This window comes from Oryctolagus cuniculus, chromosome 1, assembly GCF_964237555.1.
Source record: "Oryctolagus cuniculus chromosome 1, mOryCun1.1, whole genome shotgun sequence".
NCBI lineage: Eukaryota > Metazoa > Chordata > Mammalia > Lagomorpha > Leporidae > Oryctolagus > Oryctolagus cuniculus.
The window spans coordinates 65,626,703-65,653,025 of NC_091432.1; the positions used below are offsets into that span (position 1 = coordinate 65,626,703).

Below are 26,323 nucleotides of genomic sequence, written 5' to 3' on the forward strand. Positions count from 1 at the left end.
AGATATTTAGTCAAACTGACAGAATCAAAGAACAGAGTGGTAGCTGCTGGAGCTATCAGGCACGACATTTCAGTTACACAGACAAGTAAGTTCTAGAGATCTGTTGTACAACCATGTACCGACAGCTAGCGACAGTGCACTGTGCACTTAAACATTTAAGGCTAAGTCTCATGGTAAATGTTCTTACTATAATAAAATAAAAATTTTACAGTCCACGTATAGACTTACATATGTGTGTATCTGTCCGTACCTTTAGGAGTCAGACTTGTGCTATTCTTTTCACTGCAGTGCACCATTTAATCATTTAATTTACCTACTCCCCTATTGCTGGGCACTTAGGGTTTTCTTTTTTCCTATTTTTTACTTATATAAGTAACAAAATATTTCAGAGAGAAAATGACATGAGAAAATTCCGAATCAGAACACTTAGTTACATTAAAGAGGTTTTTTCTTTAAAAAAAAAAAAAAAAAAGGTAGTTTCTGATTAGCTGAAAGCTAAAATGCCTTTGTACAGGACACAGTATTTCTCATTTACAATGCTACAGTCTGGTCACTCTTTCTGGCATTACACATGGCCATGTCCATATTTGTCTGGCAGGACACAGAGCTCGTTCCATCACTTGGTGTAGAAGATCCCAGGCAGGACTAGCAATGCTATGCTGCTCATTGTTTCCCTGTCTATTCTTCACCAGCACAGTTCATTTTCTCCATTAACTCCCAACACCAGAGGGCAGCAGCCTCGGCACTAATTAGCAGTAAGGCGGACAGCAATTCATTAGTGAAAAATACTCCTTTAGTAATAACTGCACTAATTTACTAATCAATCTTTTGGGGGGCGGAGGATATTTTTAAAAACCAGGGTAGACTGTAAATAAGGTGAAAATAAAGAAGTCATCCATGCTGTCTCTCCAAAAGCACAGATAAAAGAAATCTGATTTATATTATCTACAGAGAGACGATGAAAATGTGAGCTAATGGAATAAAACATTTACATTCTTTTGTTAGCTCACAGGTAAAATCTGGAAGAATCAGATGATGGCAAATTCCTGTTAGAGTCTCCACTTTCAGATTTTTAAAATTAAGATCAAAAGAAAAAATAATTTTAGGACGAAGATGTATGCAAATAGGATTTTTAATGGCCTTGGAACAAACTTATAGAAACTAAATCAAAATATTTTATGAAAGAAAAAAATAGGGCCAAGAAGGCCCCAAATCACAAGCAGAAGTAGCCAGTCAACCTATTTTGAAAACTGTAAGGCAGGCCGGCGCCGCGGCTCACTAGGCTAATCCTCCGCCTTGCGGCGCCGGCACACCAGGTTCTAGTCCTGGTCGGGGCGCCGGATTCTGTCCCGGTTGCCCCTCTTCCAGGCCAGCTCTCTGCTGTGGCCCGGGAAGGCAGTGGAGGATGGCCCAAGTGCTTGGGCCCTGCACCCCATGGGAGACCAGGAGAAGCACCTGGCTCCTGGCTTCGATCAGCACAGTGCACCGGCTGCAGCGCGCCAGCCGTGGCGGCCATTGGAGGGTGACCAACGGCAAAGGAAGACCTTTCTCTCTTCCTCTCTCACTGTCCACTCTGCCTGTCAAAAAAAAACAAAAAAAAAAAAACAAAAACAAACAAACAAAAAAAAACCTGCAAGGTAGGAAAGGAAGCTCAGACATGGCTTAAGACACTCACATCTGTACCACGATGCCTAGCTCCAAGTGCCAGCTCTGTCCCCAGCCCTAGCCTCCTGCTAATGTGCATCCTGGGAGGCAGCAGGTGACAGCACAAATAGTTGGGTCTTTGTCACCCACATGAAAGGCCTGGATTGAGTTTCAGGTCCCTGGCTTTAGCCTGGCTCAGCCTTGGCCATTGTGGACATCTAGGGAGTAAACCAGTAGATAGGAGTGAGTTCTGTCAGTCTGTCTCCTTCTCTCCCCATTTGCCTCTCAAAAAAAAATTTTTTTTTCAAAATGGTAAATTTTGGGGGAAAAAGGCACAACAAGCCAGAACTTTAAATATGTTGATAACATCTACATTTTGTCCTACAATCAAAATTAAATCTTGTCTACAACATGGATGAACCAGGAGGACATTTTGCTGAGAGAAATAAGTCACAAAAAGACAAATATTGTATCATTCTACTGACATGAAGTGGTCAAATTCATAGAGACAGAAAGTAGGATGATGCCAGAGACTGGCAGAGGAAGAAATCCAGAGATGTTTAATGGACATAGAACTTCAGCTTAGCAAGATGGAAAAGTTCTGGAGATTCATGGCACAACGAGAATGCACTTAAAAACACCCATGATCCCCACATTTAAAAATGGGCAAAATGCTAACTTTTATATTAGGTGCTTTTTACTACAATTAAAAAAAAATTCTACCTTGTGTTTTAGTTTTTGGTTAATCCTCAAAGTAAAAAATAAAGTAAGTACTAGGTTAAGCTCATCTAAATATTGTTCACTGTAGACCCCAGTAGTGGGAAAATAAAATTTCCTTCTCTTTAGGCCTCCTTTGTTTCACCTGGGGGTGTTGAAATCAAATGGATTTTTTTCCTTAAGCTCCATCAACTAATTGTTCAAAATCATGCACATTTCCGTTTGCTTCATTTTTGGACTCACTCAGTTCCCTCCCTCTCTCGCTCCCTTGTTTATTCAGCTCTCTTACTTCTTTATTTCCCTTTCCCCTTCTGTCCATGGGTATATGCTTTTTTTTTAATGCTGTTACCAGAAATAACATACCATCATCACTAACAACTTCTAGCTTTTTATTATTAGTAACAAAGATCTTGAATTCTATTTCAAGATTTTCTAAGATTTATTTATTTAAAAAGTGACAGAAAGAGATCGACTATCTGCTGGTTCATGCCCCAAATTGATGCAATAGCAAAGCATGGGCCATGCTAAGGTTACCTTCCACTGTTTTCCCAGGCACATTAGCTAGAAGCTGGATCAGAAGCAGAGCAGTCCAGACTCAAACTGGACTGTAATGTGGGATGTCAGTGTAGCAAGTGGTGGCTTAAACAGCTATGCCACAGCACTGGCCCTTCAAGACATACTTCTTAAAGCCCAACTTGGACCTACTATATTGTTGTTACCAAGGATTTTTTTTTTAAAGATTTATTTTATTTATTTGAAAGGCAGCATTACAGAGGCAGATAGACACAGAGAGTGGTCTTCCATCTGCTGGCTCACTCCCTCATCAGCCAGAGCTAGGCCGATCTGAAGCCAGGAGCCAGGAGCTTCCTCTGGGTCTGCCACGCTGATGCAGGGGCCCAAGAACCTGGGCCATCCTCTACTGCTTTCCCAGTGCACTAGCAGAGAGCTGGATGGGAAGTGCAGCACCCTGGACTCAAACTGGCACCCATATGGGATGTTGGCACTGCAGACTGGGGCCTTAACCCACTAAGCCACAGCAGCGGCCTCACCAAGGAACTTTTTATATTGAATTCTTGGTATAGTTATGACCTGTCAACTTCCCTCATATTTCCCATTTCCTTGTGCTATTTCTCAACTTTTTTATATTTTCAATTGCATTTGGCAGAGGCAAGATACACTTTTTTGATATCCCAGAGCTCATTCTTGTTTTCTGTTCATAACATCTTTTTTCTTTAGGCATCTTTATTTGATGGAATAACTGCCTTTCTAAATTTAGTCTGAAATTAAATTTTTTTGTTCCAAATTTCTTTTTTTTTCTAAATATTTATTTATTTGAAAGGCAGAGTTACAGAGAGGCAGAGGCAGAGAGAGGGAGAGAGAGAGATCTTCCATCTGCTGGTTCACTCCCCAAATGGCTGCAACGGCTGGAGCTGGGCCGATCCGAAACCAGGAGCCAGGAGCTTCCTCCAGGTCTTCCACAAGGTGGGCCATCTTCTACAGATTTTCCAGGCCATAGCAGAGAGCTGGATTGGAAGTGGAGCAGCCGGGTCTCAAACCAGCGCCCATATGAGATGCCAGCACTACAGGTGGCGGCTTTACCCACTACGCCACAGCACCAGCCCCAAAATTGATCTTTTTCTGACTCCACTGCTTTATCTTATTCTTCATGTTGCCTATGTTCTTCATATAGCCTGATTCTTAATTATTGCTATCCATACATTTTTCTGGGAAGCTAGTATGGATTTTCTCTGGTTTTGTGTATATAGAAAAAAAATCCAAACAGTAAATTTTTTGGACACAGGAAGAATATTGTTGCCAAGGAAACCAAAGCAACTGTTGAGCAGCAAATCCACCTCTTTAAAAAAAAAAATCCATGGCAATTTATTCTGCAGAATAATATAACCTATTCCAGCTTTTCAAAAGCCAATAAAATGGCTTTAATGAGTTCTGGGAAACTTGGTTTATAGTGTCACTAATATTTATTAAAAGCTTGGTTTATAGGTCTTTTACAGCGTTGAGATGAGACGGAAAGTCAGACAAGCTAAGGTCTAGTCCCAGTTCACCATTTGAAAGCTGAACATCACCGAGCGAGTCATTTCCTTTTCTGAGCCTAAGTTTCTTTATTCACAGAATTGCTAGAAATGTAAAATAAAACTGAAAACACCTCACAAAGGCTGAAACACCACACAAATAAATTCAAGTAATAAGTGTTAACATGCTGCAAAATTAGTAAAATCATATGTACTCTGTATTCTTCATTGCCTAAGTATGAAATTAAGTGAAGTATTAGAAAAATGTGAACAAAATATTACAGAGACTAGTATAAAATTGGGTTAAAAGGTGGAGATCCAAGCTCTGGTTCAGGCTATTCAAGCAGATAATTTCTACAAAGTGAAATTGGACTAGACTATCTTTATCCAGGTGCTTCATGCCGCTTACGAAGCCAGCATTGCATATTGGAGAGCCAGTTCAAGTTCTGGCTGCTCCACTTCTGATCCAGCTCGTTGGCAATGCCTCTGGGAAAGCAGTGGAAGACGGCTCAGGTACCTGGGCTCCTGCTACCCACCTTGGAGACCTGGATAGATTTTCTGGCTCCTGGCTGTTGTGGTCATTTAGGACATGAACCAGTGGGTGGAAGATCTCTGTCTTTTAACTATACAGATGTTTGAAAATCTTTGGCTTAAACTGAAGTCTTTTATTCCCACTATCAGCTTTTCACTTTGCATTCCACTTTCTCAACTCAGACCTACATTCTGAGACCAAAGTACTCTACATGCTATTTCTTAACATGCAGTGGCCAATACTTGCCTCTACATTGTTGTCAAAACATAGGAAGTTCAACACTGTTGCTGCTTCAGCTGGCTCAGCGGCTAGGCCCTTTGTTCCAGCCCCACTCTTCATTTACCCACCCAAACTTTGTCAGTGTTTAATATCCTGGGTATAATGTTTTGTTTCAAACAGTTAAAATTGAGTGGCTCAGAAATACAGCATAGTTGTCATGTTAACTTTGACATAACACATGAATGCACTGAAAGAAGAACTAGGAAGGAAGTGAGAGCCTTAGCCCTAGAGCACAAAAGGCGGGGCACTGCCGTCTGTACAGTGCCCGGAGCAGGGACTCCCTGATCCATGGACTTGCTGGGTCCCAGCGAAGGACTGCTACCTCTTCCACAGAAAGCCACCCATGGGAACTACGTGGGGTACCCCAGGCTGCCCCGATACGTCAGTCCTCTGTCCTGTTGCCTTCTTTTCAACATTTAGAAACGTCCCTATTTATTCAAGGTTACTAGAGACAGACGAAAGCCTCTCTGTGACCTGGTCATCCCGTATCTTTCCCCAAATTTCTCTGTCAGTACCCTAAGCTATATCAGAATCAAATGTTCTCTAAAGTTTTTATCTCTCTGCCTGTCACAGTGCTCCTCTCCTCCTTACCAGGCCTAAATTTGACGAATTCTAGAAGATCAGAACAAATAACACTTTTTATGAAGAATTCTCAAAGTTTTCCAACCCATCAAAGCTAAAGTAATTTTGGTAATGACAGCGTCTAGTAAACTGTTCTAAGATCAACTTATAACTCATTACATGCATCCATCAGAGTAGGAAATGGCAGTTGTTCGGTGGGTTCCTTTTTTAACTAATACCTATTAACTGATTAATAGGTATTAATCAGTTGGTAAACTCAGTTTCTCTGTTTTAAGGCTACATGGCCTCTCAACAGGATTTCTGCACTCTAAATTTTAGTATCCATTTGTAAAAGGAGACACACCTTTGTTTCCCAATTAAAAGTATTTTCTCCCATTAAGAAAAGAATCAAGATAATAGTATTATTTTATTAATAAAATGTTTAAAAATTATTTTATTAATAAAATTTTCTTTTTCTAAATGCACACATAATTTGCTTCCTGCATTATATTTGAGTTTTTAACTTCTCTTCTATGTTCCATATCTATTTCCTCTTTCTTTCTCCCACAGGTTTTCAGCCAGTCTCTTGTACATAGAGAGCACTTTAAACATAAATCAAGAATTCAAGAATTTCTCTTGGGGTCAGCGCTGTAGCATAGTGGGTAAAGCCACTGCCTGTGGCACTGGCATCCCATGTGGGCACCAGTTTGATTCCAGGCTGCTCCACTTCTGATCCAGCTGTCTGCTAATCTGCCTGGGAAATCAGCAGATGATAGCCCAGGTCTTTGGGCCTCTGCACCCACACAGGAGACTCAGGTGAAGCTCCTGGCTTCAGTTTGACCCAGCCCTGGCCATTGCGGCCACCTGGGGACTGGGCCAGCGGATGGAGGATCTCTGTCTCTCCCTCTTTCTGTAATTCTGCCTTTCAAATAAAAAAAAAAGAATTTCTCTTCCACTTTCAATGACAGCTCTCATTCTTTTTATTTGTATCCTATCTTCTCATAAAGTCTTCCGTGACCATCCCCACCCACAGGTCACTCTTGAGCTCCTATAAGAACTGACTTCCTAAAAACCGTTTAACTGCCATGAAAACAATTCTATTGCTATCTTTGTATGAGGTGCATTTTATAGTTTAAAAAATAGATTATCCCAACCTCAGCATAGCACAATTAATAAATATTAACTCAAGGGTGGGCATTTAATGTTGTGGTTGAGACATAGCTTGGGACACCCTCATCCCATTACTGGAGTGCTTGGGTTCAAGTCACTGCTCTGCTTCTAATTCCAGCTTCCTGCTAATGTGCACCCTGGGAGGCAGCAGGTGCTGGCTCAAGTTCTTGGGTCCCTGGACCCACATCGAAGAGCCAGATTGAGTTCTAGGCACCTGGCTTTGGCCTGAACCAGCCTCGGCTGTTGTAGGCATCTGGGTAGTAAACCAGCAGGTGGAAGATCTCTGTCTCTCTGCCTTTCAAATAGAATGAAAATCAATATTAACTCATTCAGCCAGGAGACTCAGTAGGAAAAGCACAGCCCAAACTGAGGCCTAAGAAGAGTCTGGTTACTCCAAGTGTGCGCCATAGACCAGCAGCATTGATATCACCTGGAAGCTCATCCTTAGGTGGAATCTCTGCCCCCCTTAGTCTCCTGAACCAGAATCTCCATTTTAAGATCCCCAGTGATCTGCAAGCGCTTGAAGGTTTAAGCACTGGTTTAGACTCGAGAGAAAGAATTGGAATATCCATGATGCATATGACCAAACAGCACTAAATACCTCGAGGCTTGGGCCAGCGCCGCGGCTCACTAGGCTAATCCTCCGCCTTGCGGCGCCGGCACACCAGGTTCTAGTCCCGGTTGGGGCGCCAGATTCTGTCCCGGTTGCCCCTCTTCCAGGCCAGCTCTCTGCTGTGGCCTGGGAGTGCAGTGGAGGATGGCCCAAGTGCTTGGGCCCTGCACCCCATGGGAGACCAGGAGAAGCACCTGGCTCCTGGCTTCAGATCAGCGCAGCTGCGCCAGCTGCAGTGGCCATTGGAGGGTGAACCAACGGCAAAGGAAGACCTTTCTCTGTCTCTTTCACTGTCCACTCTGCCTGTCAAAAAATATATATATATAAATATACCTCGAGGCTTGTTGAGGGGAGGAACCCTTTCTATCTTCTTCCCAAGCCTAGCAGCGCCTAAAACATTACTCCGGGCTCAGTATTTTTGGCTGAATCAATGAATGAACAAAGTGAAATTAAAACTTTTCCAAAAAGCTAATCCTTAGGGAAATTCTTTTGTATATTTTCATACCATGGCATGAACTCCCTAATTCGGTATTATTAACAATCTCAAAGGTGCCATCTTCTCTATTTTAGCAAATATATTTTATGTACTTGACAAAAGAAAAGCTTGGATTATCTTCCTCTGTTGGAGCCACCAGGGGCCTACCTCACAAGTGAGACTGCTGTTATTTTAATTCTGGCTTTCATAAATCCATCCCATATGCTTGGACAAGGCTTAATCACCACAACTTGAGGAGGTGGGAGAGCAGAGGAGGAATGGGCAAGGCAGAAACAATTCTGGATCAGGAGTCTCATGGCAAACGAGGAAAACACGATTCTGTGTTTTTGAACGGGATGCTTCCAGAAAAAAAACTGCGAGGATGGAGAAAGCAGAGGTAAGAGAACCCTGCCTCTCTCAAGAGCAAAAGATGGTATCAGAGAAAACCAGGGAGTGGTACAAGAGACTACCTAGCGACAGAAGGTGGAAACACAGGCGACCCGAGCCACGGTGGATAGCGGTCAGAGGCGCCCAAAGACCGGTGCCAGACACCACTTTCAGGCTTGCAGAGAAGGAAGTCAAGGCAAAAGGGGAAAGGAAACAGCTCCGTGAAGGGTAGAACTTGCAATGGTGAAGATTAATTTTTTTTTTTTTTTTTTGAGAAAGAGCGATAATGCACTTGGAGAGGGTGACGGGCGAGGGAGGGAGATTGCAACTGAGTGCCCTGCGACCGCAGAGAGGTCCTGCCCAGCCCTGACGACCAGAGGGAGGAGGCCCCCGCATAGGTGGGTGGCAACGCCCGGCTCCGCTGGCCCCAGCCGGGGGCCCGAGCCGTCTGCTCGCGAGCCTGCGGGGCGCTGGGTGGGCAGCGGAAAGCGCGGACTGGGCGCTGGAGGCCACGCGGGAGGAGGGGGCGGATGCCGCGCGGACAGGTACCCACCTTATCCCAACGGAGCCACTGCCCGATGGCCGTGTCTAGCTGAGGGTCCCCGGTGTGGTAGGGGGCGTGGAGCAGGTTGGAGTTCAGGTCCCCCTCGGCGTTTTCAGCCATGGCAACCAGACTGGGGTGCGCGGGCCTGAGGGGTCGGAGAAGCCAGCGAGTTGGGGGGCGCCTGGGTGCTGCTCACCAGGGTCTGGCCGCCCCCTCCTCACTGAAGGGCATCGGAGACCAGCAGCAGGGCGTTGGCGCCGGCTCCTGCCGCAGCTTTCGGGAACTGGGAAGGATACAGCCCCCCGCTCGCCAGGGAACGAGGTCCGGGTCTCCGGGCGAACTGACCGTGGCGGTCGCGCGGCGAGAGAACAACAACCGTCCCAGATGTCTGGGTCCTGGCGGCCGCCGCCGCCCTCGCCGTCCTCGGCCCCGCCCCCCGGGCCCGCCGGCTCCGCCCCTTCCCGCCCCTGCTGATTTAAGTTCTCGAGGGCTGAGGCGCGAGCCCGAGAGCGCGGTCCCGACACGCCCGCCGGGGTAGTGAGGGAAGGGTGCACGGCTCTTTATTTTTCAATTTGTTTTTCGCCAGGTTACTTCTCTTTGTCGCCATCGTACCCACTCCCAGGCGTCTCATTTCCTCAATCTGCCTTCACGGCCACCACCACAACCCGCCTTAGCGCTACCCTCGGCAGGTTCCCTGGGGCGCGCACACGCTCAGGCCCCAGCTTCGCCTCCGGGCACGCGCCAGGCGCGCGGCGGGAGCAGAGGCCCGCGGGCTGCCCGCGCACTGCCCCATGGGAGTTGTAGTTCTTTCCTTTTCCCCAAGTTCTGCGGAGACGGCGGCCAAGACTACGACTCCCAGCAGCCCCACCCAATTCTTTTCCTCAAAGAAAAAAGCGCTACCTCGAGGCTGTTCCCTGCGGACACGCCCTGTTCTGGTTAATTGTGCTGGGCTTTGTGGCCCTGGGATTAAATTAAAGGAATGACGAGAAAGAGTGCAGCTGGCATCCATTTAGTGCTTTATAGCTTCCGAGTCTCATTCTACGACTTCAACCATCCTGTGAGGAAGATGGGAATGAGCCGTTCCCATTTTGCACACATGGAGGGAAATGGACTTGTTTCTGAGAGGCGTGTTCCTGAGTGATGGAATCAGGGTTCCCACCTGGTCAGATCTCTGCTGGTGGTTCTCTTTGCTCTGCTGCTACAGTTGGTTAGGAAGTAGGAAAACAAGATGGCTGTGAGATTGTTTGAAATATGAGGGAAAATGTATAAGCGTTCTTATACAATGGCCGTAAGACTATGGAAGAAGAAATTGGTTCTCCCAAACAGAAATAATCTTCCGTTTCTTAGTCTCTTCTGTCTTACGGTGTGTTTACCGTTCAAGTCCCCAAGGAGGTCTGAAAAGTGCTTACCTGTTAGCTACCCAGCTGTTCCCGAATTTCTTGGTTTGGTCTGGTTTGATGGCTGATTTCGACCAGTTATCTTGTAACTCTTTCTCTAGCCAGAGTTATGTAAAGATTCTTGCAAGGAAGGCATAATAACAATTACAGAAGCTTAATGAATGCCTTTAGGGTGCTTTGAGGTTGATAAAAAACAAATTCAGAGAATTGCCATCTTAAAGTGCCATTTATCATAATGAAATCTAAACTACCAAGGTACAAAAGGACGGTGGTGCCAATACCTGAAAAATAATGGGCCATAGTTGGGAGTTGTGGTTTTCCCTAAGTAATTGTTTTTTATGAAATCAGTAGGTTCTCTAAATCAAAAGCCTGAGGAACAACCATGTGTCCTGGAGAGAAATTCATCTTCCAGTGTCATCACCATTAAGGTCCATAACAAGTGTTAAACATTTACTCCATGCCAGGCATTATTCTGTAGCTGACGTTACAAGACTGTACATAGTTGTTTGTTTCAAGAAATAAAAATCAGTCTGAGGAGAAAGGGTATGTGCAGAAAGAGACAGTCTGTGATAAATATTAAATGCTTGCTTCCAACAACTGTTAATGAATTTAAGTCTGAGATGGTCAATAAAAGCATCAATCAGGAGGAAGCTGCACTAGGCTTTGAGGAAAAACAGTGAAGAAGCTGGAAAAAAGAGGACATTCTAAATGCATGTAGACTGGCATTTCTCAACTATCTTTAGGACTTTGTGAAATGTATAATCCTGGACACGTCTCCCAAGAGATTCTGAGTCGGTACATTGAGAGAGGGTACTTGCACATTTAAAATATCGATTGAGTGAGACATAAATGGCCATAATATTGCAACTCAAAGAGCTATCAGAAGACTGATGTGTTGACATCATCTGGAGGCTTATTAGTTAGTACAAACTACATGTCAGAACCCACCCCACTTCTCCTGGATCAGAATCTACATTTTAATAATATCCAATGACTGATATTAAATTTGATAAGCAGTGGGTTTTATAAGACAATTCCTATTCAGTTCAATCCTGAGAAATACTATCAAATCAATAGACCTTGCAAGAGATAGAATCATATAGGGTAAGTATAGAAGATAGGAGAAACATAAGCATTAGTTCAATGCCAGAGTCACCAGCCCTCACTTTTATCAGCAAGATCATAGCAGACATTTATTGGTTACCAGAAATGTTGCCCAAAAGATAAGACTTATTGCTTTGGCATTGAAGGATACCCAAACAGACGCAGAACTTGTCAAGTACAAGAACAATATCTAAGTACATTCAGAAGAGAGAGGAATTAGTTTCCTTAGGGGAAGCTCAGAAGCTTTCATTTCTGTTGGAATTTGCTCGGGATATCCTGTAATTTTATTGGCTTCATCTAGCAAGTTTAACTGTGGTTATGAAAAAGAATATCATTCTTGATCTGTGTGTTTGGGTGTGTGTACTTCAAAAAGTAAACAGAAAAATGAAATTAAAAGAAATATTTTATTTCTTAACATACACTCTATGCATTTCAAGACACTTTTGTAAGCAAAGATACCAGCATACCAGCCATGTAGTCCATTCCTAAAGGATTGAGAGTCCTAGGAATTTAACTATTTCAGTGCACTCTTTTTTACATTATTAACTGAAGGAAAATATGGAGATCTTTAGAGAGTTTTTTTGTTTGTTTGTTTGTTTGTTTGTTTTGACAGGCAGAGTGGACAGTGAGAGAGAGAGACAGAGAGAAAGGTCTTCCTTTTGCCTTTGGTTCACCCTCCAATGGCCACCGCGGCCGGCGCGCTGCAGCCAGTGCACTGTGCTGATCCGAAGGCAGGAACCAGGTGCTTCTCGTGGTCTCCCATGAGATGCAGGGCCCAAGCACTTGGGCCATCCTCCACTGCACTCCCTGGCCACAGCAGAGAGCTGGCCTGGAAGAGGGGCAGCCGGGACAGAATCCGGCGCCCCGACCGGGACTAGAACCCGGTGTGCCGGCGCCGCAAGGTGGAGGATTAGCCTAGTGAGCCGCGGTGCCGGCCCTTTAGAGAGTTTTTTTAAGATAAGGAAACAAAAGAATATACAAAGTCAAATCAGGACTATGAGACAGATGCCTAATGATTTCCCATCAAAATTCTTGGAAAATTCTCCTTGTTGGATGAGAGGAATGAGCAGGAGCATTGTTGTGGTGGAGAAGGATTCTTTGGTGAAGTTTCTCTCAGTATTTTTCTGCCAAGCCTTCAGTTAACTTTCTCAGAATACTCTCATTATAAGCAGATTTTTATTGTTCTTTGGTCCTCCAAAAAAATCAACAAAATCATCCCCCTCCAAACAAAGCCAAAAAAATTGAAACAAAAACAAAACCCAACAACCTGTTTCCATGATCTTTGCTCTTGATCTTTGTACTTTTGCTTTGACTGGACCACTTTCTCCTCTTGGTAGCCGTTATTTTGTTTGCGCTTGTCTTCAGTGTTATACTGGTAAAGCTACATTTCATCTTCTGTGACATTTCTTTAAAGGAATGCTTCAGGATCATGGTCCCATTTGTTTGAAATTTCCAGCGAAAGCTCTGCTCTTATCTACTGCTCTGGGCACAACAATTCTGGCACCCATCAAGCAGAAAATTTGTTCCACTTAAATTTTTCACTCAGAATTGTATAAGCTGAACCAATTGGTTTGTCTATGGTGTTTGTTATTCTTTCTACTGGTATTTGTCTTTTCAACTTGGCATGAACAAGATTTAAATTTTTCTTCTCAAATTAATGCGGGTTGTCTGTCATTGCAAACCCCATCTTCAACATTGTCTCACCTCTCTCTCTCTCTCTCTGATTTATTTATTTAGTTAGTTATTTGAAAGTAAGAGTTATAGAGAGGGAGAGGTAGGGGAGAGAGAGAGAGAGAGAGAAAGAGAGAGAGAGAGCGAGCGAGAGAGAGAGCATGCGCACGAGGGGTCTTCCACCCACTGATTCATTCCCCAAATAGCTGCAATGGTTGGGGCTGGGCAGTCCAAAGCCAGGAACCAGGAACTCCAAGAGCCTAAGCACCTGGGCTATCTTCTACTGTTTTTCCATGTGCGTTAGCAGGGAGCTTGATCAGAGTGGAATAGCCAGGACTCAAATCAGCACCCATATGAGATGCCAATGCTGCAGGCAGTGGCTTTACCTGCTATGCCATAGCATCAGCCTCATCTCCTATCTTCTTTAAATTTGTAAAATCCAACTTTTTTGGGACATTGTCCCCATAAACTATTTATAAAGCATCAGTGATTTTACTATTCCTCCAACCATTCTTCACCATAAATTTGATGTTTGCTCTTGCCTCAATCTTAGCAGAATTCATGTTGTTCTAATAGAGCTCTTTTCAAATGACGTCTTCTCCTTCTTAGTGGCTCAAACAAGATCCTGTTTAAACATTTTACAACAAGTTAGTATGAGTTTATTTAGGCAAGAAAATTTAGAAATCCATGCATAGTTTTTTCATAATATGCACTTTCCATGAACTTTTTGAAGACTTCTCATATATGCATGCATGAAATATATTCTATACAATATTGTATCTCATAGAATTATAACATGTGAAATAATAAGAGTATATATTGTTATTAAATATAGTATTTAATAAATATAGTATTTAATATATGTATATAATATAGTAAATATAGTATAGTCATACATGGCCTAAGACAGGATATATTCTGAGAAATGCATTCTGATGTTATGGTTTGGATAAGTTTGGATGTCTGTCCCCGAAACGCCCATTTGTTGAGGGCTTATGTTGATGACTATGGATTAATATTAATGAATTAATGATAGAGGTTTGATCTAATTATTGTATCCAGGAGGTAAGCTCAATGGGAGGTCTTTAGGTCATTACTACTTGGAAGGTAGTTCACATGAGAGAGTTGCTAAATGAAACCAGCCCCACTGTCTCCCTCTGCCACCTGGCTCACCATGCGATTATTTCTCTACCATCCTCCAGCCTCAGCAACTTCCTGAACCAACTGGAGCAGCCTTATCTTGGACTGTGAACCTCCAAATGATAAGGCTAAAAAAATCTTCTTTCTTCCTAAAAAGCTCTTTTCAGACACTGTAGTCAAAGCAATGAAAAGGTGACTAACACAGCCATTATACAAACATCTTAGAGAGGGCTTATCTTAGCTAAAAGGGCTCCATCACTAGGCAATATAATATTTCCAAAAGTTTAAGAGAAAACCTTCAAGTATATAAGAAATATCCATTTCTTTATTTTTAAAAAAATCTAATTAAAAGACTCAAGAAATTAAATTTATATCAATATCAGAGGTTTCCCTCTCCCTCTCCAGCTGAGCTTTATGGGATACTGTGGAAAACAGAGAGAATCTGTAACTCCGTCCATCTAGGTTTCTGTTCACATCTACATTGTTCAGACACATAGTGATCACAAACACTGGAAGTCTGACAACTCTTTTCCTGCATGCCACTCATAAGCAATCACCAGGAAACAGGATGAAGTTATGTATGAAGCCCAAGCCTCTGTGTAGGTTTACGTTGCCTCCAAAGTCTTGCTGGTTCTTTGACATGCCTCTACCAAGCAGAGCTCAGGGCCTCTCTCTTTCAACACTTCCCTATTTTAAGACTATGATGTTGCGGCCAGCATTGTGGCGTAGCAGGTAAAGCAGCCACCTGCAATGCTGGCATCCCATATGGACTCCAGTTCAAGTGCAGGCTGCTCCACTTGTGATCCAGCTCTCCGCTAATGGCCTGGGAAATCAGTGGATGGCACAAGTACTTTGGCCCCTGCCACCCACATGGGAGATTCGGAAGAAGCTCCTGGCTCCTGGCTTTGGCCTGGCCTAGCCCCAGCCTTTGTGGCCATCTGGGGAGTGTACCAGCAGATGAATGATCTTTCTCTTTCTGTCTCTCCCTTTGTAATCTTGAGAAAATATATCATTCTGCTGCGTGATTGCTATGGAAAGAGAAATATTTTCTTTTTGCTCACAAAGATACTTGTCAAACTCTTCTGAGCTCTTTGTTAAAAGAGAGAGAGTGAAGAACGTATTTTGCAAGCAATTTTCTACTTTTAGCCCTATTACATAAAACCTCCTCTGAGACAAGGGTATACAACAACAAATAAAAAAGTGGTCATCATTTTGCTAGGGAGGATGGATGTAACATACACCCTGGATCCAGGTGCACATTTGCAGCAGTGGTGAAGACACTGCTCGGGATGCCCACAGCCCATATTGAAGTGCCTGGTTTGAGTCCTGTCTCCCCTTCCAGTTCAAGCTTTCTGCTAATGCACACTCTGGGAGGTAGCAGGTGATGGCTCAAGTACTTGGATCCCTGCCACCCATGAGATTGAGTTCCAAGCTTCTGGTTTTGGTCTGACCTTGCCTAGGCTGCTGTAGGCATTTGGCAAATGAAGATCTTTCTTCCTCTGTCTGTCTTTCTTTCTCAGCCTTTCAGATTAAATAAATAAGTAAATTTGAAAAGAACACACCCAAGATTACAGTCAAGTAAGGCAAAGAACCCAGAATGAACAATGTAAGGAGGTCCTTATTTTTATGTCTGTGGAAGTATTGTGTTGGTTTCTAAGAATGAGTGCTTTATTACATTTTTAACACCTTTAATAAGATATAATTCAAATGCCATAAAATTCACTCACTTAAATTATGCAGCTCAACGGTTTTCTTAAGTTACATGCACAATTTTGCTCAAACATCATCACAATCCTTTTTAGAACATTTTCATCACCTCATAAAGAAATAGTGTGTACTTAGCTATCAGCCTATCTCCCCACCCCCAGGCCTAAGCAACAAGAGTCTACTTTCTAGCTCTGTTGATTGCCATGTTCTTAACATTTCATCCAAATGTTTTTGTGACTGGCTTCTTACAAAGATACTTCACAAAGTTTGTGCAAAATGCATATCATGAAAAAACTATGCAGAGATTTCAAAGTTTTTGTACCAAAATAAACTTATCTTTTACTTCTGTTTTCTATAATCTTTTTGAAGTACCCTCATTTTTTAAAAAAAAAAGTTTATTATTTGAAAGGCAGAGTTACAGAGAGGCAGAGGCAGAGAGAGAGAGAGACAGTTCTTCCATCTGCTGGTTTACTCCTCAGATGGCTGCAATGGCTGGAGCTGCGCCAATCCGAAGCCAGGAGACAGGAGCATCTTTGGGTCTCCCACATGGGTGCAGGGGCCCAAGGACTTGGGTTATTTTGTACTGTTTTCCCAGGCCATAACATAGAGCTGGACAGAAGTGGAGCAGCTGGGCCTCGAATCGGTGCCCATGTGGGATGCTGGCACTGCAGGTAGCAGCTTTACCTGCTATGCCACAGTGCCAGCCCCTCCTCATGATGTTTTTGCATTTCATCTGTGTTGTAGTGTATATCAGTACTTCATCCCTTGTTCACAGCTGAATAATGTTCCAGCGTGTTGGCATTGCACTTCAGAGAAGTCACCAACACAGAAGCATCATGTCCAGGTTTTTACTTTCAGTTATTATGTTTTCTATTTCTAGAATTCTCTTACATTGTTTTGAAAATTTGTTTTAGAACTCTTCCTGGCTCCTATTCTCTGCTGAAATCTTCAAACTTGTCTTTTTAAACAATGTGTAGTCAGCATAGTTGTTCCATATCTAAAAGCTTTGTGTCTGTTTGTCTTGTTTATTGTTTTTGCCAGATCCTGCTCATGGACTAGATTCATGGGGAGCCTTGTATGCATGTATTTGGAGGTTATATTTGAAAAGCCATCTGTGGGAATAAATTTAGACTTGCAATGAAAGTTCTTTTCCCTAGAGAGGATTTTGCAAATGCCAAGGAGTTCAACTACTTTCCCTGGTGCTCTGGTGACCCTGAGTAAGCTGTGACTTCATGTGAGATTTTTTTCTCCCAGTTTATCCTCACTCTGAATGTGTAGCTCTTTGGGGGATACCAACATATTGTGAGAAAAGTCTCCTGCTAGACTTAGCCTTGTGTAGACCTTTTACTTGGTTTTCTGTCTGTTTTATCCATAAGAGTTTTTCAGGATTGGCAAATCCTCTCAAAGCAAAAGCCAAGTTTTGCACAGTTAGTTCCCTGAGGTAACATTTTCCCTTCACTTTAGATCTGGCAATTTCTTTTTTTTTTTTTTTTTTTGACAGGCAGAGTGGACAGTGAGAGAGAGAGAGACAGAGAGAAAGGTCTTCCTTTGCCGTTGGTTCACCCTCCAATGGCCGCCGCGGCCGGCGCACCGCGCTGATCCGATGGCAGGAGCCAGGAGCCAGGTGCTTTTCCTGGTCTCCCATGGGGTGCAGGGCCCAAGCACCTGGGCCATCCTCCACTGCACCCCCTGGCCACAGCAGAGGGCTGGCCTGGAAGAGGGGCAACCGGGACAGAATCCGGCGCCCCGACCGGGACTAGAACCCGGTGTGCCGGCGCCGCTAGGCGGAGGATTAGCCTAGTGAGCCGCGGCGCCGGCCTATTTCTTACTGGCTTATCGTATCTCCTCTATTGTTAAACAAAAAGTTAAAAAAATTGCTGAGCCTTCTTGTTTAGTTTTAGCAGGAAATTTAGTACCACTAAACAAGCATTCCATTTGGGCAAAGTACATTCTATTTATTTCTTTAAAAGATTGTATTTATTTATTTGAGAGGTAGAGTTACAGACAGTGAGAGGGAGAGACAGAGAGAGAGCTCTTCCATCCGCTGGTTCACTCCCAACTGGCCACAACAGCTGAAGCTGCGCTGATCCGAAGATAGAAGCCAGGAGCTTCTTCCAGGTCTCCCATGTGGGTGCAGGGGCCCAAGGACTTGGGCCATCTGCCACTGCTTTCCCAGGCCACAGCAGAGAGCTGGATTGGAAGAGGAGCAGCCGGGACTAGAACTGGCGCCCATATGGGATGCCGGCACCGCATCCTACTGAGCCACAGCACCGGCCCCTTGGCAAAGTATATTTTAAATAATTATCTTTTAACTGTAAAATATTAGGTCAATTTGGTCCACTATGGTGTTTTTATGATGATTCTCATTTTGTAGGACTCTTAGCTTATCTTCATTTCCCCTTATAATAAGTAGCAATAATAATGAATGTTTTTATGCATGAAGCTGTTTTTGCTTTTTGCCTTATTCTGTGCACCCAAATTCTTCAGAGTACAATTACTGGGCAATACACTATAAATGTTCAATCTATTTTATTTACAAGGGGTGAACTAATTTCTCATTAATCAAATTGCAAGATTTTAATTTTAGTTCAGTCTTTTAAAACCAAGCCCAGAGGGTTGGCACTGTGGTGCAGTTAATTAAGCCTCCACCTGTGGTGCCAGCATCCCATGTGAATACCGGTTCAAGTCCTAGCTGTTCATTTCCATCCAGCTCCCTGGTAATGGTCTAGGAAAGCAGTAGATGATGTCCCAAATGCCTGGGCCCCTGCACCCATGTGGGAGACCCAGAAGAAGCTCCTGGTTCCTGGCTTCAGGACAACTCTGGCTGTTGCGGCCATCTGAGGAGTGAAACAGTGGATAGAAAACCTCTCTCTCTCTCTCTCTCTCTCTGCCTCTGCCTCTGCCTCTCTGTAACTCTGCCTTTCAAATAAATATATAAATTCTTTAAAAAAAAGAAATTATGTTGAGGCTGACACTGTGGAGCAGTGGATTAAGCCATCTCCTGCAGTGCTGGTTGGCATCCTATATGGGCACTAGTTTGAGACCCTGTTGCTCTATTTCTGATCCAACTCCCTGCTAATGCACATGGGAAAGCAGTGGAAAGATGGCCTAAGTCCTTGAGCCCCTGATGTGAGAGACCTGGAAGAGTCCCTGGCTCCTGGCTTCAGCCTGGCACAGCCCTGGTTGTTGTGGCCATTTGGGGAGTGAAACCAGCAAATGGAAGAATCAATCAATCAATCAATCAACATCTCTCTCTCTCTCTCTCCCCCCCCCTCTCTCTCTAACTCTGCCTTTCAAACAAATAAATAAGTCTTTATTTAAAAGTGTTTAAAAAGATTTATTTTAAAAATTAGATTAAATCTCTAGATCAATTAGGAATAACTGACATCTTAAAACTAATGAGTTTTTCAATCCATGAAAATGGTATATCTGTTTATTTTTAAAATATTTCTCTTAATTTCTCTCAGTAATGTTATGTAGTTTTCAGTGATGAAGTTTATTAAATTTTAAGTATATTCCTAAGTAGTTTGTCTTTTATACAAATGTAAATGGTTTTCTTTTTTATAGCTTAACTTGTAACTGAACAACACATTTAGAAGTTATGAAGAAAAGATATGGGATTCTACACAAAGGAAACAAAATTAAAAGGATATTTGGATGCTAATAGCTCAAAATGATAAATGTCTACTTCTGTTCTCTTCCTTGCTGACATGGAAGAAATATTGCTGAGGTGATTAATAGGAGCAATGAAGAAAATCTATTCTCTGTGAATTTCAGAGTGCACAACTATCCACCTAAGAGATCTATGTAATAGCATTTATTGGACAGTATTAGCATAATAATAGTTCCCTAATAGATGTAGATATTACCATCCAATAGTAGAACAATAATATCTAATAAGTTGTTGTATGAGTTAGAGCTCTTTTGGAGAAATTATGCTCCCTGACCTTAAGTCTTCTTATAAAGCTGCAGTGATCAGAGTATTATGTATTGGGCTGGCGCCGTAGCTCACTTGGTTAATCCTCTGTCTGCGGTGCTGGCATCCCATATGGGTGCCGGGTTCTAGTCCTGGTTGCTCCTCTTCCAGTTCAGCTCTCTGCTGTGGCCCGGGAGGGCAGTGGAGGATGGCCCAAGTGTTTGGGTCCCTGCACCCGCATGGGAGACCAGAAAGAAGCACCTGGCTCCTGGCTTCAGATCAGTGCAGCGCTGGCCATTGCGGCCATTTGGGGAGTGAACCAACAGAAGGAAGACCTTTTTCTCTGTCTCTCTCTCACTGTCTATAACTACCTGTCCAAAAAAAAAAAAGAGTATTATGTATTACCAGCATGAGGCTAGATGAATGGATCAATGGAATAGACCAAAGAGCTCAGAAATGGACCTATAACCATTTGATTTTCAACAAAGGCACCCATGCAAGCCACTGAGAAGTGGAAAAATCTCGTCAGCACATAATGTTGGAACAACTGAATACCCATAACAGAAAAAAAAAATCAGCCTCAATCCCTACCTCATGTCCAAAATTGATAAATTAATCTTAGACATATTGTGCACCAAAGGAAAAAAGCTACAGCTGTAAAGTTTCTAGAAGAAAACAAAGTAGGGTATCTTTGCAACATGGGAACAGGTAAAGGCTTCTTAGGATAGAGAAAGCATTAATCACAAAAAATAAAACTAATAAATTAGTTGTCAGCAAAATATAAAACTCAAAAAAGCTCATCAAAAGAAAGCCTACGCAAATGATTCTGAAAAGAAGTGGAGTGTGATATTTCTTATTTGCTGGTTTTGCCTTCTCCTTGGTGTTCCCAAAACTGTCTGACTCGAGTTTCAATAGCAGTAAGAAGTTCACCTTTCATAAATGAACGGACAATCCCAAACTTTCCCAAAACCTAGTTGTAAAATGTCAGAGTATCTCTCATGACTGCTTTGTCTCATTTGATAAAATGACCCAGGACACTTTGCAGAACTGGTGCTGAATATTTAACTTGAGTACCAATGGCCAGAAAATGGAGGTTTGTCAGAAAAGCCAGAGATGTGTGTACCCTGAACCAAAGCATGGCCTCCTAGCAGCACAGAAGGCCGACCTGAAGTCATGTTTGAGGAAATGCAAGTTGGTTATTGAAGAGAATGAAGTTGTGATGTGAGTGAGAGAGAGGAAGAGACTAATTTAGTTGAAGTGACAGCTTCCGCTCAGGAAGCCAGGTTGGCATCTTTGACAAGAATTGCTACAACAGCTGTTTAGCCCAAGGCTCTGAATTCACGGTCCAGTTCTACTTCTGTTGACGTCTTTTTGCTGCAGGCCTCTGCTGTTGGAAGGTGTCTGGTCTCTGGCAGACTTCTCTCCACAAATGTTTCCACGTGACTCACGACTGGGCACCTGCCATTCCCAAGAGGATGATTTCTCTAATCCTGTTACCAGGCTGTACTTGCCCTTTCCCATGACTAGAAGATAATATATTATGCCTTGAGTATGTAAGAGGAATAAGAAGACCGGGAACAGAGTAATTATAAGGGAGAAGAAGCAACACACTGCAGGAGACCAGAATACACTACCCTAAAATATGCCCTCGTAAACAACATGAAAGTATTATTTTGTTCTGAAGGCAATTAAGAAGAAACAGATACAAGAAAAACTCCCTGACTTCTCACTATTTGCCAAAGAACAGGACTTAAATTTACAAAATTCCTTCTTCCCCTCTTTACCAAATGGTGGTGAGGGACAGCTGTACATTGTCTTAACTGCCTTCAGTATCTTCCAATGCTTAGAGCACAGATTTAAGTCTTTCGCTATTTAGAATACAACTTCACTTTGTTGTAATTAATAGACTTTCATTTTATGAGCCCTTTCAGGTTTACAGAAAAAACAAGCAGAAAGTACAGTTCCCAGATACTACCTCTCTTGAGTTCCCAGATTCTCCATCTCACACTAGTGTGCTACATTTGTTTCGACTGATGAATCAATACTGATACATTATTGTCAACTACAGTCCATAGTTTACTAAGGTTTATTCTTTGTGTTGGATATTCTGTGGGTTTTCACAAATGTTTAATGACACATCTGCCACATGTTATCATGCAGGATACTGTCACTGCCCTAAAAACCCCTGCGTGCCACCCGTTCACCCTCCGTCCTCCCATTCCCTGAAGACCATGGATCTTCTGACTGTCTCCATAGCATTAGTGTTTCCGGAATGTCATCTACTTGGATTCATAAAGCATGTAGCCATTTTAAGATTGGATTTCACATAACAAAATGCATTTAGGATTGTTTCCATGTTTTTTTGTAGCTTGATTGGTTATTTCTTTTTAAAGATTTATTTATTTATTTGAAAGGTGGAGTTACAGAGAGTCAGAGGCAGAGAGAGAGACAGAAAGAGAGAGAGAGGTCTTCCATCCATTGGTTCACTCCCCAGAAGGCCGCAACAGCTGGAGCTGCGCCAATCTGAAGCCAGGAGCCAGGAGCCTCCTCTGGATCTCCCACATGGGCGCAGGAGCCTAAGGACTTGGGCCATCCTCTACTGCTTTCCCAGGCCATAGCAGAGAGCTGGATCAGAAGTGGAGCAGCCGAGACCTGAACCAGCATCATATGGGATGCCGGTACTGCTTTACCCACTGTGCCACAGTGCCAGCCCCTGGTTATTTCTTTTCTAAAGTGCTGCAAAATATTCCCTTGACAGGATGTGTTATCATTTAATCATTCACCTACTGAAGGATACCTGGGTTGCTTGTAAGTTTTGGAAATTATGAATACAGCTTCTATAAGCAAAAAGAAATGAAAGAAATGATTCAGTAAAGCTACAGATTGGAAGAAAATGTTCTCAGAAGAATTGGTATTCAGAATATATACAGAATTCCTACAACACAATAATAAAACACAAAACCAAACCAAACACACAGGGGAAATGAGAAGGAAACAACACACACACACACACACACACGAATTAATAAAAGACATCTAAACTCTCACCATGCCTTTTGATGCAAGTGATGTCAACTTAATCTAGCTGAAGTATACAACTGAACTTTTGTACAACAGTGAGAATATGCTGAATGCCCTTGAGCTGTACACCTAAAAATGGTTAAACTATAAATCTTATATGTGTTTTCAAATATCTATTTTCATATCTAATGAAGATTTTTAAAAATTACACTTCTTGGTGTATGTACCTGAGAAAAGTGGGAGAGGAGCTAGTTGCGGGCCCCCGAATCCTGGTGGGAAGTCTTTTCTGTCTTTCAGCTCCACTTCCTCTCACTTAATTTTCACAAGAAGACAGTCATGACTGCAGATAGCTCCAAGCAACCCTAACAGGAAGGAGACGATTTCTCTCTCTGCTTCAGTAGATAACAAATTTCAAGGAAAGCCTGGTCCAGCTTGGGTCACGTGTCCACACCCTATGGCCATGGAGGGAGGGTGCTTTGGGGAGTCACTGCCCAAGAATCACAAGTCAATGGTGCAGAAGGAGCAGGCCTCCCAAGGCAAAGCAGAGTGCTGGGCCTGCAAGAAGGGAGAGAGGGGTGCTAAACGACCAGCAAACAAGGCGCCTGAGTTTCTCTGCCTTGACTTTAAATGCATTTTTTACTGTCTGTCAGTCATCTTTCTTGGTCCTTACTGAAACACCCTAATTCTCATTTACTTATTCAGCAGCTTTATAATGTGCACCTACTGTGGTGCTACACGTTCTTATAGGCATCAGGGCAGAGAGTAAACAAACCAAAGTAAGGGCTTCTCTCCTGTGGGGAGCAACTCTGACTAGACTGTTACTGGAATTAAGACTTATTCTATGAATCTGCTCTCCCACAATATGGCGCTGGGAGAGGAGGAAACAGCTTCTACACAGCTGCCTCCAGTTCAACCAATAAGCAGCAGGACCTGCTCCTGATTGGAGGAGAGCAGCGTACTCGGCGTGTGGGTAGCAGAGTTGGGATTGGTGGAAGAGGACTATAAAGGAGGAGAGAGACAATATGCACCAGGAACATCTATCTGAAGGAACACCTGTGCAGCCCCCAAGAGAGCCGGCGGGCGGTGTGCCTCCCCTGCGGAAGTGGGGAAAGTGGCAGGGGGAACCGCCCTTCCACGGAGGTGGAAGGGTTGGTAGCCAACCCGGGAAGAACCAGCAGCAAACCCGGGAAGGGCCGAGCAGACGAAAGAACAGCGCAGGGTCCTGTGTCGTTCCTCCATGAAGAGGGGGAGCGACATAATGGTGCCGTGACTCGGATAGGAAACCTAGGCAGGGCTTAGTGTCGTTCCTCCATGAAGAGGGGGAGCGACACTCTCCTTATACGAAGTGTTTGCCAACTCTGCATTGTACATTTGCAAGCACCACCAGTAAAGAAAAATGTGGAAAAGTTGGCTACATTTGAAACAGGTTAAAAATGGCCTTATACTTTTAGTGATGTACTAGCGTTCTTTACCTAGAGGCCTTAATATATGTGTCATATTACACTTCGAAAAACATGAAGTGGGGCCGGCGCTGTAGTGTAGCTGGTAAAGCCACCACCCAGGATGCCGGCATCCCATATGGGCACTGGTTTGTGTCCCAGCTGCTCCACTTCTGATCTGGCTCCCTGCTAATGGCCTGAAAAGTAGCAGAGGATGGCCCAAGTGCTTGGGCCTCTGCCACCCAAGAGGGAGATCCAGATGAAGCTTCTGGCTCCTGGCTTCAGCCTGGCCCAGCCCTGGCTGTTGCTGCCACTTGGGGAGGGAACCAGCAGACGGAAGATGTCTCTCTTCGTGTCTCTCCCTCTCTCTCTCTAACTCTGACATTCAAATAAACACACACACACCACACACACACACACACACACACACACGAAGAAACATTAATTTCAGTTCTAAACCTTGATTTCCCTAGTTTGTGTTTATATTTTCTGGCTGCTTGATAACTCATTTTGAAAATATGTTGCTTTCCATATGAAATTGTATTGTAGATGTTAAAGTGCTAAACCATTCCACCCCATCCCATCCCATGCCATATCATACTATACTATACTCTTGAGAGGTACCTTGTTTTCTTCTAGAGAGAGGGAGTGAGGGAGGGAAGGAAAGAGAGAGAGAGAGAGTTAATTCTGTTTATTCAGGGAAAGAATTGGTAGCCTGTAGTCAATTTGCTAGCCCTAACAAGATTTCATTTCCTGGATAAATCCAAATCCCCCTCCTATTGTAATATACAGACAGAGCAGTCTAATGTAGACAATGGAAAACTGAATTTGTTGGAGCCAGTTCTTAATGAGAAGCTCTGATTTTATGACAATGTTATGCCTTCAGTCTGATGTATCTTGGAAAGTTTCTAAGGTTAGAAGAAAATTACTTAGTATGGACTCGAACCAACAGGGGAAAACTCCATATTATCTGATAAAGTGAAGTCTGAAATGTACGACTTTCCATGTACTTTGTTGTTTCAAGAATTCTATGACTTTCTATGGATTTTATTGTTTAAAGAATTCAACAGAGCCGGCGCCGCGGCTCACTAGGCTAATCCTCCGCCTAGCGGCGCCGGCACACCGGGTTCTAGTCCCGGTTGGGGCGCCGGATTCTGTCCCGGTTGCCCCTCTTCCAGGCCAGCTCTCTGCTGTGGCCAGGGAGTGCAGTGGAGGATGGCCCAGGTGCTTGGGCCCTGCACCCCATGGGAGACCAGGAAAAGCACCTGGCTCCTGGCTCCTGCCATCGGATCAGCGCGGTGCGCCGGCCGCAGCGCGCCGGCCGCGGCGGCCATTGGAGGGTGAACCAACGGCAAAGGAAGACCTTTCTCTCTGTCTCTCTCTCTCACTGTCCACTCTGCCTGTCAAAAAAAAAAAAAAAAAAAGAATTCAACAGGGGCTGGCACTGTGGGGTAGTGGGTTAAGCCTCTGTCTGAGGTGCCAGAATTCCATATGGGCACCAGTTCAAGCTTGGGTGCTCCTCTTCCTATCCAGCTCTCTGCTATGGCCTGAGAAAGCAGTAGAAGATGGCTCAAGTCCTTGGGCCCCTGCACCCATGTGGGAGACCCGGAAGAAACTCCTGGCTTCGGATCAGCTCAGCTCCAGGTGTTGTGACCATTTGGGGAGTGAACCAGCAGATGGAAGGTCTCTCTCTCTGCCTCTTCTTCTCTCTCTGTGTAACTTTACCTCTCAAATAAATAAATAAATAAATCTTTAAAAAAATAAAAAATAAATCATAAATCATAAGTTGGAACAAGTTATTATTTATGTATATATGTGATTTTAAATTATATTTTTATATTATAATAGGGATATATACATATTTAAATATACATATTGGGCTGGAAAAGACCTGGATTTATTTATTTTTATTTTCACTTTATTTATTTGAAAGGCATAGAGACAAAGAGAGAGATCTCTCATCCACTGATTCACTC

At 43.5% G+C, this 26,323-nt stretch overlaps 1 protein-coding gene and 1 long non-coding RNA gene across 2 annotated transcripts in view; one reads left to right on the forward strand and one right to left on the reverse strand.

Annotated features, from left to right (window-relative positions):
• The window catches only part of PGM2L1 (phosphoglucomutase 2 like 1), a 57,201-nt gene extending 47,818 nt beyond the window's left edge, over positions 1 to 9,383 (reverse strand). The window contains exon 1 of the mRNA XM_002708697.5: positions 8,962 to 9,383. Coding sequence (XP_002708743.1) covers positions 8,962 to 9,072 — 111 coding nt within the window. The 5' untranslated portion in view covers positions 9,073 to 9,383. The remainder of the gene's footprint in view (positions 1 to 8,961) is intronic.
• The window catches only part of LOC103350015 (uncharacterized), a 32,698-nt gene continuing 14,596 nt past the window's right edge, over positions 8,222 to 26,323 (forward strand). Inside the window, exon 1 of the long non-coding RNA XR_007910459.2 lies at positions 8,222 to 8,418. This is a non-coding gene — a long non-coding RNA (uncharacterized lncRNA). The remainder of the gene's footprint in view (positions 8,419 to 26,323) is intronic.